Below are 12546 nucleotides of genomic sequence, written 5' to 3'. Positions count from 1 at the left end.
TGAGACCCCCCCGACAGTGACCCTTCCCCCATCACAGTGAGACCCCCCCCCGACAGTGACCCTTCCCCCCATCACAGTGAGACCCCCCGACACTGAGACCCACATCACAGTGAGACCCCCTAACCCCCCCACAAGTGAGAACCCACATCACAGTGAGACCCCCCTACCCCCCCGACAGTGACCCTTCCCCCATCACACTGAGACCCCCTACCCCCCCCCGACAGTGACCCTTCCCCCATCACACTGAGACCCCCCTACCCCCCCGAGAGTGACCCTTCCCCTCATCACACTGAGACCCCCCTCATCCCCCCCGACAATGACACCCCCCCAATCACAGTGAGACCCCCCTACCCCCCCCCCGACAGTGAGACCCCCATCACAGTGAGACCCCCCTACCCCCCGACAGTGAGACCCCCCTACCCCCCCCGACAGTGAGACCCCCCATCACACTGAGACCCCCCTCCTCCCCCCGACAGTGAGACCCCCATCACAGTGAGACCCCCCTCCTCCCCCCGACAGTGAGACCCCCCATCACACTGAGTCCCCCCTCCTCCCCCCGACAGTGAGACCCCCATCACAGTGAGACCCCCCTCCTCCCCCCGACAATGACACCCCCCCAATCACAGTGAGACCCCCGACAGTGAGACCCCCATCACAGTGAGACCCCCCTACCCACCCCCCCCCCGACAGTGAGAACCCCATCACAGTGAGACCCCCCATCACACTGAGACCCCCCTTCTGCCCCCGACAGTGACCCCCCCCCCAATCACAGTGAGACCCCCATCACAGAGACCCCCGGCACATAGACCCCACCCCCCGGCACAGACCCCCCCCCCCCCCCCCCGGCACATTGAGACCCCCCCCCCCCCCCCCGACAGTGAGACCCACCCGGGCACATAGACCCCCCCCCCGGCACAGCCCCCTCCCCGGCACAGCCCCCTCCCCGGCACAGCCCCCCCCCCCCCCACACAGACACACTGACACTTTGGCATTTTGCTACATTTCCCAAGCACTCACCGTGGTGTTCTCAGTTATGGATTTCCATGCAGGCAAATCATTGCTCATGATCCAGTTGGGCGCAGGCTGGGGATTTTTATTTTCCTACAAAACAACAAAAGGAAAACAGCATCTTACTCTGGCAACTGCAGATTGCAAACTGCTGGGCGACGCGGAAATAATCTTTTTGTATCCTAATAATTTTGCGTTACATCTCCTTAAGGATGTGATCTCAGCTGCACAGGAAGCGAAGACATTAATGCAGAATTGAAAAGTTCCTTAGTTGGAAAGGGAGAGTGAATGAAGCCGATATTGGGAGAAATGCATCATTTTTCCTGCTCACTCTCACTTATTGTGTTCGGCAATATGACAGCGCCTCTTCCCGGATTGATTCATACTCAATGGCAGAGCAATCCCAGAGAGGCTGCTGGCTTCTCAATCCCACCGGAGGGGGGCCTGGGCAACACAGAGAGCAATGAAGGAGCCCCCCACCCCCTACCCCCCGGGCAGCAGGCTCCAGGGTCAGCAGCATTGCTGCCCACCCACCCACAGCACCTCCCTGCCCACTGCCCTATCCACCTCCCTGCATACCTCCCCACCCACCATCCTGCCCACCTCCCCACCAACCGTCCTGCCCACCTCCCTGCCCACCGTCCTGCCCACTGCCCTACCCACCTCCCTGCCTACCTCCCCACCCACCATCCTGCCCACCTCCCCACCCACCGTCCTGCCCAGCTCCCTGCCCACTGCCCTACCCACCTCCCTGCCCATTGCCCTACCCACCTCCCAGCCCTCCACTCTGCCCACCTCCCTGCCCACTGCCCTATCCACCTCCCTGCCTACCTCCCCACCCACCATCCTGCCCACCTCCCCACCCACCATCCTGCCCACCTCCCCACCAACCGTCCTGCCCACCTCCCTGCCCACCGTCCTGCCCACTGCCCTACCCACCTCCCTGCCTACCTCCCCACCCACCATCCTGCCCACCTCCCCACCCACCGTCCTGCCCAGCTCCCTGCCCACTGCCCTACCCACCTCCCTGCCCACTGCCCTACCCACCTCCCTGCCCACTGCCCTACCCACCTCCCTGCCCACTGCCCTACCCACCTCCCTGCCCACCTCCCAGCCCTCTGCTCTGCCCACTGCCCTATCCACCTCCCTGCCCACCTCCCAGCCCTCCGCTCTGCCCACCTCCCTGCCCACCTCCCAGCCCTCCACTCTGCCCACCTCCCTGCCCACTACCCTATCCACCTCCCTGCCTACCTCCCCACCCACCATCCTGCCCACCTCCCCACCCACCATCCTGCCCACCTCCCTGCCCACTGCCCTACCCACCTCCCTGCCCACTGCCCTACCCACCTCCCTGCCCACTGCCCTACCCACCTCCCTGCCCACCTCCCAGCCCACCTCCCAGCCCTCCGCTCTGCCCACTGCCCTATCCACCTCCCTGCCCACCTCCCAGCCCTCCGCTCTGCCCACCTCCCAGCCCTCCGCTCTGCCCACCTCCCAGCCCTCCACTCTGCCCACCTCCCTGCCCACTGCCCTACCCACCTCCCTGCCCACTGCCCTATCCATCTCCCTGCCCACTGCCCTACCCACCTCCCTGCCCACTGCCCTATCCACCTCCCTGCCCACTGCCCTACCCACCTCCCTGCCCACCTCCCAGCCCACCTCCCAGCCCTCCGCTCTGCCCACTGCCCTACCCACCTCCCTGCCCACTGCCCTACCCACCTCCCTGCCCACCTCCCAGCCCACCTCCCAGCCCTCCGCTCTGCCCACTGCCCTATCCACCTCCCTGCCCACCTCCCAGCCCTCCGCTCTGCCCACCTCCCAGCCCTCCGCTCTGCCCACCTCCCAGCCCTCCACTCTGCCCACCTCCCTGCCCACTGCCCTACCCACCTCCCTGCCCACTGCCCTATCCATCTCCCTGCCCACTGCCCTACCCACCTCCCTGCCCACTGCCCTATCCACCTCCCTGCCCACTGCCCTACCCACCTCCCTGCCCACCTCCCAGCCCACCTCCCAGCCCTCCGCTCTGCCCACTGCCCTATCCACCTCCCTGCCCACCTCCCACCCCTCCGCTCTGCCCACCTCCCTGCCCAACTCCCAGCCCTCCACTCTGCCCACCTCCCTGCCCACTGCCCTACCCACCTCCCTGCCCACAGCCTTATCCACCTCCCTGCCCACTGCCCTACCCACCTCCCTGCCCACTGCCCTATCCACCTCCCTGCCCACCTCCCTGCCCACTGCTCTGCCCACCTCCCTGCCCACTGCCCTATCCACCTCCCTGCCCACTGCTCTGCCCACCTCCCTGCCCACCACTCTGCCCACCTCCCTGCCCACTGCCCTATCCACCTCCCTGCCTACCTCCCCACCCACCGTCCTGCCCACCTCCCCACCCACCTCCCTGCCCACCTCCCAGCCCTCCGCTCTGCCCACCTCCCCACCCACCATCCTGCCCACCTCCCCACCCACCGTCCTGCCCACCTCCCTGCCCACTGCCCTATCCACCTCCCTGCCCACTGCCCTACCCACCTCCCTGCCCACCTCCCAGCCCACCTCCCAGCCCACCTCCCAGCCCTCCGCTCTGCCCACTGCCCTATCCACCTCCCTGCCCACCTCCCAGCCCACCTCCCTGCCCACCTCCCAGCCCTCTGCTCTGCCCACCTCCCTGCCCACCTCCCAGCCCTCCGCTCTGCCCACCTCCCTGCCCACCTCCCAGCCCTCCGCTCTGCCCACCTCACTGCCCACTGCCCTATCCACCTCCCTGCCCACTGCCCTACCCACCTCCCTGCCCACTGCCCTATCCACCTCCCTGCCCACTACCCTACCCACTTCCCTGCCCACCTCCCAGCCCTCCGCTCTGCCCACTGCCCTATCCACCTCCCTGCCCACCTCCCAGCCCTGCGCTCTGCCCACCTCCCTGCCCACTTCCCTATCCACCTCCCCACCCACCGTCCTGCCCACCTCCCCACCCACCGTCCTGCCCACCTCCCTGCCCACCTCCCAGCCCTCCGCTCTGCCCACCTCCCTGCCCACTGCCCTATCCACCTCCCTGCCCACCTCCCCACCCACCGTCCTGCCCACCTCCCCACCCACCGTCCTGCCCACCTCCCCACCCACCGTCCTGCCCACCTCCCTGCCCACTGACCTGCCCACTGCCCTACCCACCTCCCTGGCCACTGCCCTACCCACCTCCCTGCCCACTGCCCTACCCACCTCCCTGCCCACCTCCCAGCCCACCTCCCAGCCCACCTCCCAGCCCTCCGCTCTGCCCACTGCCCTATCCACCTCCCTGCCCACCTCCCAGCCCTCTGCTCTGCCCACCTCCCTGCCCACCTCCCAGCCCTCCGCTCTGCCCACCTCCCTGCCCACCTCCCAGCCCTCCACTCTGCCCACCTCCCTGCCCACTGCCCTATCCACCTCCCTGCCCACTGCCCTACCCACCTCCCTGCCCTATCCACCTCCCTGCCCACTGCCCTACCCACCTCCCTGCCCACTGCCCTACCCACCTCCCTGCCCACCTCCCAGCCCTCCGCTCTGCCCACTGCCCATTCCACCTCCCTGCCCACCTCCCAGCCCTCCGCTCTGCCCACCTCCCTGCCCACCTCCCAGCCCACCTCCCAGCCCTCCGCTCTGCCCACCTCCCTGCCCACTGCCCTACCCACCTCCCTGCCCACTGCCCTACCCACCTCCCTGCCCACTGCCCTACCCACCTCCCTGCCCACTGCCCTACCCACCTTCCTGCCCACCTCCCAGCCCTCCGCTCTGCCCACCTCCCTGCCCACCTCCCAGCCCTCCGCTCTGCCCACCTCCCTGCCCACTGCCCTATCCACCTCCCTGCCCACCTCCCAGCCCTCCGCTCTGCCCACCTCCCTGCCCACCTCCCAGCCCTCCGCTCTGCCCACCTCCCTGCCCACTGCCCTATCCACCTCCCTGCCTACCTCCCCACCCACCGTCCTGCCCACCTCCCCACCCACCGTCCTGCCCACCTCCTTGCCCACCTCCCAGCCCTCCGTTCTGCCCACCTCCCTGCCCACTGCCCTACCCACCTCCCTGGCCACTGCCCTACCCACCTCCCTGCCCACTACCCTACCCACTTCCCTGCCCACTGCCCTACCCACCTCCCTGCCCACTACCCTACCCACCTCCCTGGCCACTGCCCTACCCACCTCCCTGCCCACTACCCTACCCACCTCCCTGCCCACTGCCCTACCCACCTCCCTGCCCACTACCCTACCCACCTCCCTGCCCGCCTCAGTGCCCATCTCCCTGCCCACCTCACTGCCCACTGCCCTGCCCACTGCCCTGCCCACTGCCCTGCCCACCACCCCACCCACTGCTCTGCGCAACTCCCTGCCCACCTCCCTGCCCACCACCCTGCCCATTGCCCTGCCCACTGCTCTGCCCACTTCCCACCACCCTGCCCAGCACTCTGCCCACCTCCCTGCCCACTGCCCTGCCCACCTCCCTGCCCACTGCCCTGCCCATCTCCCCACCTCCCTTCCCACCGCCCTGCCCACTGCCCTGCCCACCTCCCTTCCCTCCGCCCTGCCCACCTTCCTGCCCACCTCCCTGCCCACCACCCTGCCCAACACCCGGCCCACTGCCCTACCCACTGCTCTGCCCACCACCCTGCCCAGCGCTCTGCCCATTGCCCTGCCCACTGCTCTGCCCACCTCCCTGCCAACTCCCTGCCCACCTCCCTGCCCACCACCCTACCCACTGCCCTACCCACTGCTCTGCCCACCACCCTGCCCAGTGCTCTGCCCATTGCCCTGCCCACTGCTCTGCCCACCTCCCTGCCAACTCACTGCCCACCTCCCTGCCAACTCACTGCCCACTGCCCTGCCCACTGCCCTGCCCACCACCCCACCCACTGCTCTGCCCACCACCCTGCCCAGCGCTCTGCCCATTGCCCTGCCCACTTCCCACCACCCTGCCCACTGCTCTGCCCACCACCCTGCCCAGCACTCTGCCCACCTCCCTGCCCACTGCCCTTCCCAACTCCCTACCCACCTCCCTGCCCACTGCCCTCCCCACCTCCCTTCCCACCATCCTGCCCACCTTCATGCCCAATTCCCTGCCCACTGCCCTGCCCACTGCCCTGCCCACCTCCATGCCCACTGCTGTGCCCACCTCCCTGCCGAACTCCCTGCCCCATGCCCTGCCCACCTCCCTGCCCGCCTCAGTGCTCATCTCCATGCCCACCTCGATGCCCACCGCCCTGCCCAACTCCCTGCCCACCACCCTCCCCACCGCCCTGCCCACCTCCATGCCCACTGCTGTGCCCACCTCCCTGCCCACCACCCTGCCCATCTCCCTGCCCACCACCCTGCCCACCGCCCTGCCCATCTCCCTGCCCACCTCGCTGCCCACCGCCCTGCCCACTGCCCTGCCCATCTCCCTGCCCACCTCCCTGCCCACCACCCTCCCCACCACCCTGCCCACCTCCATGCCCACTGCTGTGCCCACCTCCCTGCCCACCACCCTGCCCACCGCGCTGCCTACCGCCCTGCCCACCGCCCTGCCCATCTCCCTGCCCACCGCACTGCCCACCTCGCTGCCCACCGCCCTGCCCACCTCCCTGCCCACCTCGCTGCCCACCGCCCTGCCCACCGCCCTGCCCATCTCCCTGCCCACCTCGCTGCCCACCTCCCTGCCTATCTCCCTGCCCACCTCCCTGCCCATCTCCCTGCCCACCGCCCTGCCCACCAGCACTGGAGCGGCTGAGTTGGGCAGTTTCCCCTCAGCTTCACACTGTTGATCGCCATTGGCTTCCAAAAGTAAATTTCTAACCTGTGAACTGGAATGGCGACATTAGGGGGCTGACTTGTCCATCTTTCCGGCAAAGATCCTGGCGGGAAACATCGAGGAGGAGGAGGAGGTGTGTGTGGGGAGACTGGATATATGTGTGGGGGTGAGTGTATGTGGGGGTGTTTGTGGGTGGGTGTGTATGGGGGTGGTGAGTGTGTGTGTGGGAGGGGGTGTGTATGGGGGTGGTCAGTGTGTGAGGGGGTGTGTATGGGGGTGCTGAGTGTGTGTGTGGGGGTGGTGTGTGTGTGTGTGGGAGGGTCTGTGTGGGGGTGGTGAGTGTGTGTGTGGGAGGGTGTGTGTGGGGGTGGTGAGTATGTGTGTGAGGGGTGGTGAGTGTGTGTGTGAGGGTGTGTGTGAGGGGGTGGTGTGTATGTGTGTGGGGTTGTGTATGGGGGTGGTGAGTGTGTGTGTGAGGGGTGGTGAGTGTGTGTGTGTGAGGGTGTGTGTATGGGGGTGGTATGTGTGTGTGTGGGGTTGTGTATGGGGGTGGTGAGTGTGTGTGTGAGGGGTGGTGAGTGTGTGTGTGAGGGGTGGTGAGTGTGTGTGTGAGGGTGTGTGTGTGGGGGTGGTGAGTGTGTGTGTGTGAGGGTGTGTGTGTGGGGGTGGTGAGTGTGTGTGAGGGTGTGTGTGTGGGGGTGGTGAGTGTGTGTGTGGGAGGGTGTGTGTGGGGGTGGTGAGTGTGTGTGAGGGTGTGTGTATGGGGGTGGTGAGTGTGTGTGTGGCGGGGGAGGGGGGGATGTTATCACTGATCCAATGACACTGCTTCAGCGCTCTTCCCTGAAATTAAGGTAAAAGTGGCGGAAATGCAGAGTCGACAAGGGAACAATTGGATGAAGGTTTCAGATTTGGATCATTTTCCCCTTTCAGCTGCTGAGAGGTGGCAGAATCAGGGAATATTGAAGCACAGATTGGGGTCACTGTACCTGTTTGAAAAAGCAATCTTGCCCCACACACCCCTCCAAGTTGATCTGCCCTTGTTTTATTTATTTTTAAATTTCCAACCTTTGCAGGTCTTGTTTTTTTTCTCCCACAAGTTCTGCTATTTATAAAAGCCTATTTGTGAGCAGACATTGGGTTTGATGTGTAGAAAGCCCCCTCATTCACTGTGAGTCTTGGCTGCATTTGGCTGTGGAAATTGGAAAGGGAAGAGCCAGGATTCTGCAGGTTTATTTCTCCCTGTGTCTCTCCAGCTGAACCCTTTCTACACACCCTGAGTGCAGTGCCAGCCCTGAGTGGCAATGAATTAGCTTCTCATTGTGAACACTGTCAGATTGCACAATTGCACTGACACATTGGCATACAAATCCATATTTCATGCCTGCATAGGCTCAGTGGTGTCATGTGACCCAATTTTGGGCTGGAATATCTATCCGAGGGTACACCATTACAGGAGACACCCAGACAAGATTACACCCAGCCCCCGACCGAACAGACATTGACTGGCTGCAAATATCAGCTTCAATCATTATTTCCGATTTCACGACTCTGATTTAGCTTCACTGAACATTAGGGCTACACCTCTGTCCACAGGTGCGGCTCCTGCTTCAAGAGCCTTCCGTTTCTTGATTTAAAAAGAATATGTAAGTCATATAGTGCAGAATGGGTTCGCTTCAACAAAAATATGATAACCTATAAATAATTTTATATTGGAATTTTTGATTAGAAAGACACATTAATCAAGGGGCTTGATAATGCTCTCCATATATTTACATCCTATATCTGGAGGAACCATGAACACTTGAGAAGTGGAGATTATTAAGAAATGTTTCCATTAACTGTTTATTAATGCTGCCTATTTTTAATGTCTATTCCCCAACAAAATCGTTTCGGTTATTTTTCTCATATTTCCATCTGTATAGTTTAGTTGATCAGTTAAAATATTGGCTTTAAAAATAGTTACCCCAGAAGCCCCATGTTTGCTCACATCACCACACACACACACACACACACACACACACACATATATATAATATATATATATATATGTTGCAAAAACAATGCAAAATAATAAACTAAAAAAAATAAAGTTTTGCAGCAGTCTGAAAGGTTTTGAAGATTAAAAGTTATGTTCTCTTTTACCTGATCCAGCTATTCCCTGGTGTTAATTGCGCGCACATCTTCTAATGTCCTGTGCAGATCCAGTTCCTGCCCATTCACACACCTGTCCTGATTTCCCAGTTCTATCTGCCCTTGACAAAACCACATAAATCCTGACAGCCCATTGGTTCTGATTCTCCAGTCATTTGACCAGTCAACACGAACCTTCACATTTCCTCCTCATTATTGAACCTCCACAAATCCAGCATCATCCACACTGTGGCTCTTCCACATTATTAGTACTGCTTATCTTTTTAAAGATCCATTCATGGGATGCAGACAACATTTAGTGCCCATCCCTAATTGCCTTGAGAAGATGGCGGTGATCTGCCTTCTTCAACTGTTACAGTCCGTGAGGTGTAGTGTTCCCCGACTGTTAGCAGTCAAGGGCATTCAGCCTCTGATCTTCGGGGTAGCGTTCTCCAAGGCGGCATTCAGGACGCATGCCAATTCAGAATTGCCGAGCAGAAACTGATAGCCAAGTTCTGCATGCATGAATACGGCTTCAACCGGAACCTTGGATTCATGTTGCATTACATTCACCATCTGGCCTGGGCTTGCAAAATCCTACCAACTGGTTTCCTCCGGGTGCTCCGGTTTCCTCCCACAGTCCAGAGATGTGCGGGTTAGATGGATTGGCCGTGATAAATTGCCCGTAGTGTCCTTAAAAGTAAGGTTAAGGGGGGGGGGGGGGGGGTTGTTGGGTTATGGGTATAGGGTGGATACATGGGTTTGAGTAGGGTGATCATTGTTCGGCACAACATCGAGGGCCGAAGGGCCTGTTCTGTGCTGTACTGTTCTATGTTCTATGTTCTATGTCCTGGCTTGAGACAATTCATATTGCTTTAACCTGTGATTATCCCTCTCTCCAGTTGCTCAGCCTGGACCTGTAAATACTTAATTACCTGCAAAGACTCGCATTCAAAGTATCATCTTGCATCAGTGACTTTGTGTATATATGTGTTTGTGGAACCCACCTCTTCACTCACCTGAGGAAGGAGCAATGCTCTGAAAGCTAGCGATTCGAAACAAACCTGTTGGGCTTTAACCTGGTGTTGTAAGACTTCTTACTGTGCTCACCCCAGTTTAATGACAGCATCTCCACATCATAGCTACCATATGTGTTGTTTCTCACACCATATACATAATCTTCTCTCTTTACACCAGCCACTACACAAACATCCTGCATCCTTATAGCAAAATTCTGAATTTGGTTGAGAGATATTTTTTGTTGGCTATGCCCCTGAACATTAAGATAAACAAGCTTGCAAGCACATGGCTCGCATTTAATCTAATTCAAGTTGGCAATTGAAAAAAGACACAGTCATTACATATTGTTCTGTAATTGGTGTCATCCTTAACTCAGCTATAACATGCTTCTTTTTGAGATACAAGGTTATGGGTTGAAATCCCAATCATCATTTAGGTTTAACCCCAGTGCAGTACTGCGGAATTACTGAGAAGATTAGTGAGGAAGAACTACAGTGTCAGGGGTCTGCCTGTCCTTAGGTGGGTATAATAAAAATCGCATGACACCGTTCGAGGGAGAGCACAGACTTCTCCCCAGAGTCTTGTCCAACATTTCTCCCAAAATCAGCAACACTGAAACAGATTACCTCCCTGCTGCATGTGGACCTTGTTTTGCACAAACTGGTGGTCATTTTTTTGTACAGTGTACGAGTGATAAATTTCAACGAATACTTCATTATCTGTAGTGCACATCGGGACAGGTGGAGATCACGAAAGCTGTTGTATAAATACAAGTTCTTTCTTTACATCATTGTACAGTCTTCCTAACTAATGAACAAATATGCATTTGGTCACAAAGTAACAAAATAATTATTATAGACAGAGTAAAGATGCTCTCCCTGTTTCATTTAACATCATAAATGTTACCTTTATTCCAAAAGTTTGCATTTTCACTGAACCCAATACAAATTGCTAACAAAATACAACACCAGCCATACGTAAGAGTTTGAACTGTTTATTTGCTTTGAGACTATAATTCCTCACTATAATACTGCTTGGCATCATTGATAACGCTCATGGCTTAGCCGTGATAACCGTAGCTTGCTACTGGTGCTGGACTCAAGTTGAAGCCTCAGATTGGCTGGCCCATCATTGTACCTCATGCCACAATGTGGAGATGCCAGCGTTGGATTGGGGTGACCACAGTAAGAAGTCTTGCAACACCAGGTTAAAGTCCAACAGGTTTGTTTCAAACACGAGCTTTCGGAGCGCTGCTCCTTCCTCTTTCCACAAGTCTGTAAGTGCCATTTTCCTGATCCAGATGAGGAAGCCAGTGAAATGGAGGAACTCAGTTCTTAGTTGATGCTTGAATGTGCTATGCCACTGCCTTGTTTGCATCCAGGATTTCCCTAATCATACACAGTATGCAACAAAACAATGACTATGTAGTTCCTACATTTAGTATGGGTAAGGTCCTTACTATTCTTAAGCCTACTTAACTAATCCCACACAAACCTCAACAAAAATGCCAAGAACAAGAAGCATTAATATTACAATCCAGTTTCTTCCTAACCACATCACGATGCATTACTGTTAAGTGCATCTGGATCTCTTTACAATAATTTCCTTATTCATCATCAACATATTGACTCCATTATGCTGCGGGCGGGGGTGGGGGGGGGGGGGAAGCTAGGTGGGGGTGGAGTGGGGGAGCCTTGAAGTGGTTTAGGTTTTGGGTCACCATTAGTCCTTCATACTTTGGAAGTGCTATACTTAATGAAACCCTCGATATCCAATTGAATGCCTCTTGCTTGTTCCTCCCATCCTAACATCTTATGATTTTAGTATGCATCTTAACATGGATGGAAAAAGACTGCGAGATGGAAATTTAATACTCGTCACTCTCTTTCATTCAAGGTACTTTGATCTGACAGAACTGAATGCTTACTCAACTTCTGTTTATTTCCATTTTATCATCTGTTTTATTTCTCAACAGTAAATGTCAGCTCTAAAGGTGCATTCATTTGGGGCTTAAAGTATTATTTATGTTAAGTTTTGAATCTCTTTGGTATTACAAAAAATCATCTTTTGCTGGAATATTTTCCAGCATAACAGGTCTTTCATTGGGTTTGTGTACAATTGGCGAAATGGTCCTCACCTTTAACACTCATACTCCAGTGTTGTTATTCTTGCTTCAGTAGTTTGTAGGGTGTTGCTTTGTTACAGGGGGTGTAGATTGTGTTTGTGAGAGACATGATAAAGCTCTGAATAAATTTAAGGAGGGAGAACCAAACAATTCTGAAGCTATTCAAGAGATACTTAGATGCTGTGACGGGGAGAACATTGGTTTCTGCAGAAGGATTAGTTAGATGAAACTCAATGTCCCTCCACAGCTGTTATTGCCTGTATCATTGTGACCAACACAAGCAGAACATTATATTCTGTTCTATACATTAATATCTGTAACCCTGTTAATTGAACCAACCCCTATTGTACCCAGAGCTTGTCTTCCTTTGCCTTCTGTTCCCATTTTTAACTCATCTTTAACGTCTTCCATTGGTTCTTAATTACCTTTCACTGGTCATTATCAATGATCTTTCCCTTCAACCAGCATCAGTCAAGGCGCACGAGATGGACAGTGGTCATTTTTTCCAACAATTCTTATTG

General features: G+C 57.1%; 1 protein-coding gene across 4 annotated transcripts in view; it reads right to left on the bottom strand.

Moving 5' to 3' along the window:
* Nucleotides 1-12546, bottom strand: part of cbarpb (CACN subunit beta associated regulatory protein b) — a 240877-nt gene that overhangs the window by 174944 nt on the left and 53387 nt on the right. The window contains exons 1-2 of one of the 4 annotated variants that reach the window (XM_038777461.1): nucleotides 1209-1474; nucleotides 1018-1101 (exon numbers count right to left, since the gene is read on the bottom strand). In XM_038777461.1, coding sequence (XP_038633389.1) covers nucleotides 1018-1065 — 48 coding nt within the window. In that variant the 5' untranslated portion in view covers nucleotides 1066-1101; nucleotides 1209-1474. Of the gene's footprint in view, nucleotides 1-1017; nucleotides 1480-12546 lie in introns of those variants that run through there. The other 3 variants (XM_038777460.1, XM_038777462.1, XM_038777458.1) reach the window with 3 other exon arrangements.

Source organism: Scyliorhinus canicula, chromosome 18, assembly GCF_902713615.1.
Source record: "Scyliorhinus canicula chromosome 18, sScyCan1.1, whole genome shotgun sequence".
NCBI classification, from domain to species: domain Eukaryota; kingdom Metazoa; phylum Chordata; class Chondrichthyes; order Carcharhiniformes; family Scyliorhinidae; genus Scyliorhinus; species Scyliorhinus canicula.
This window is presented reverse-complemented; position numbering and strand designations above follow the sequence as displayed.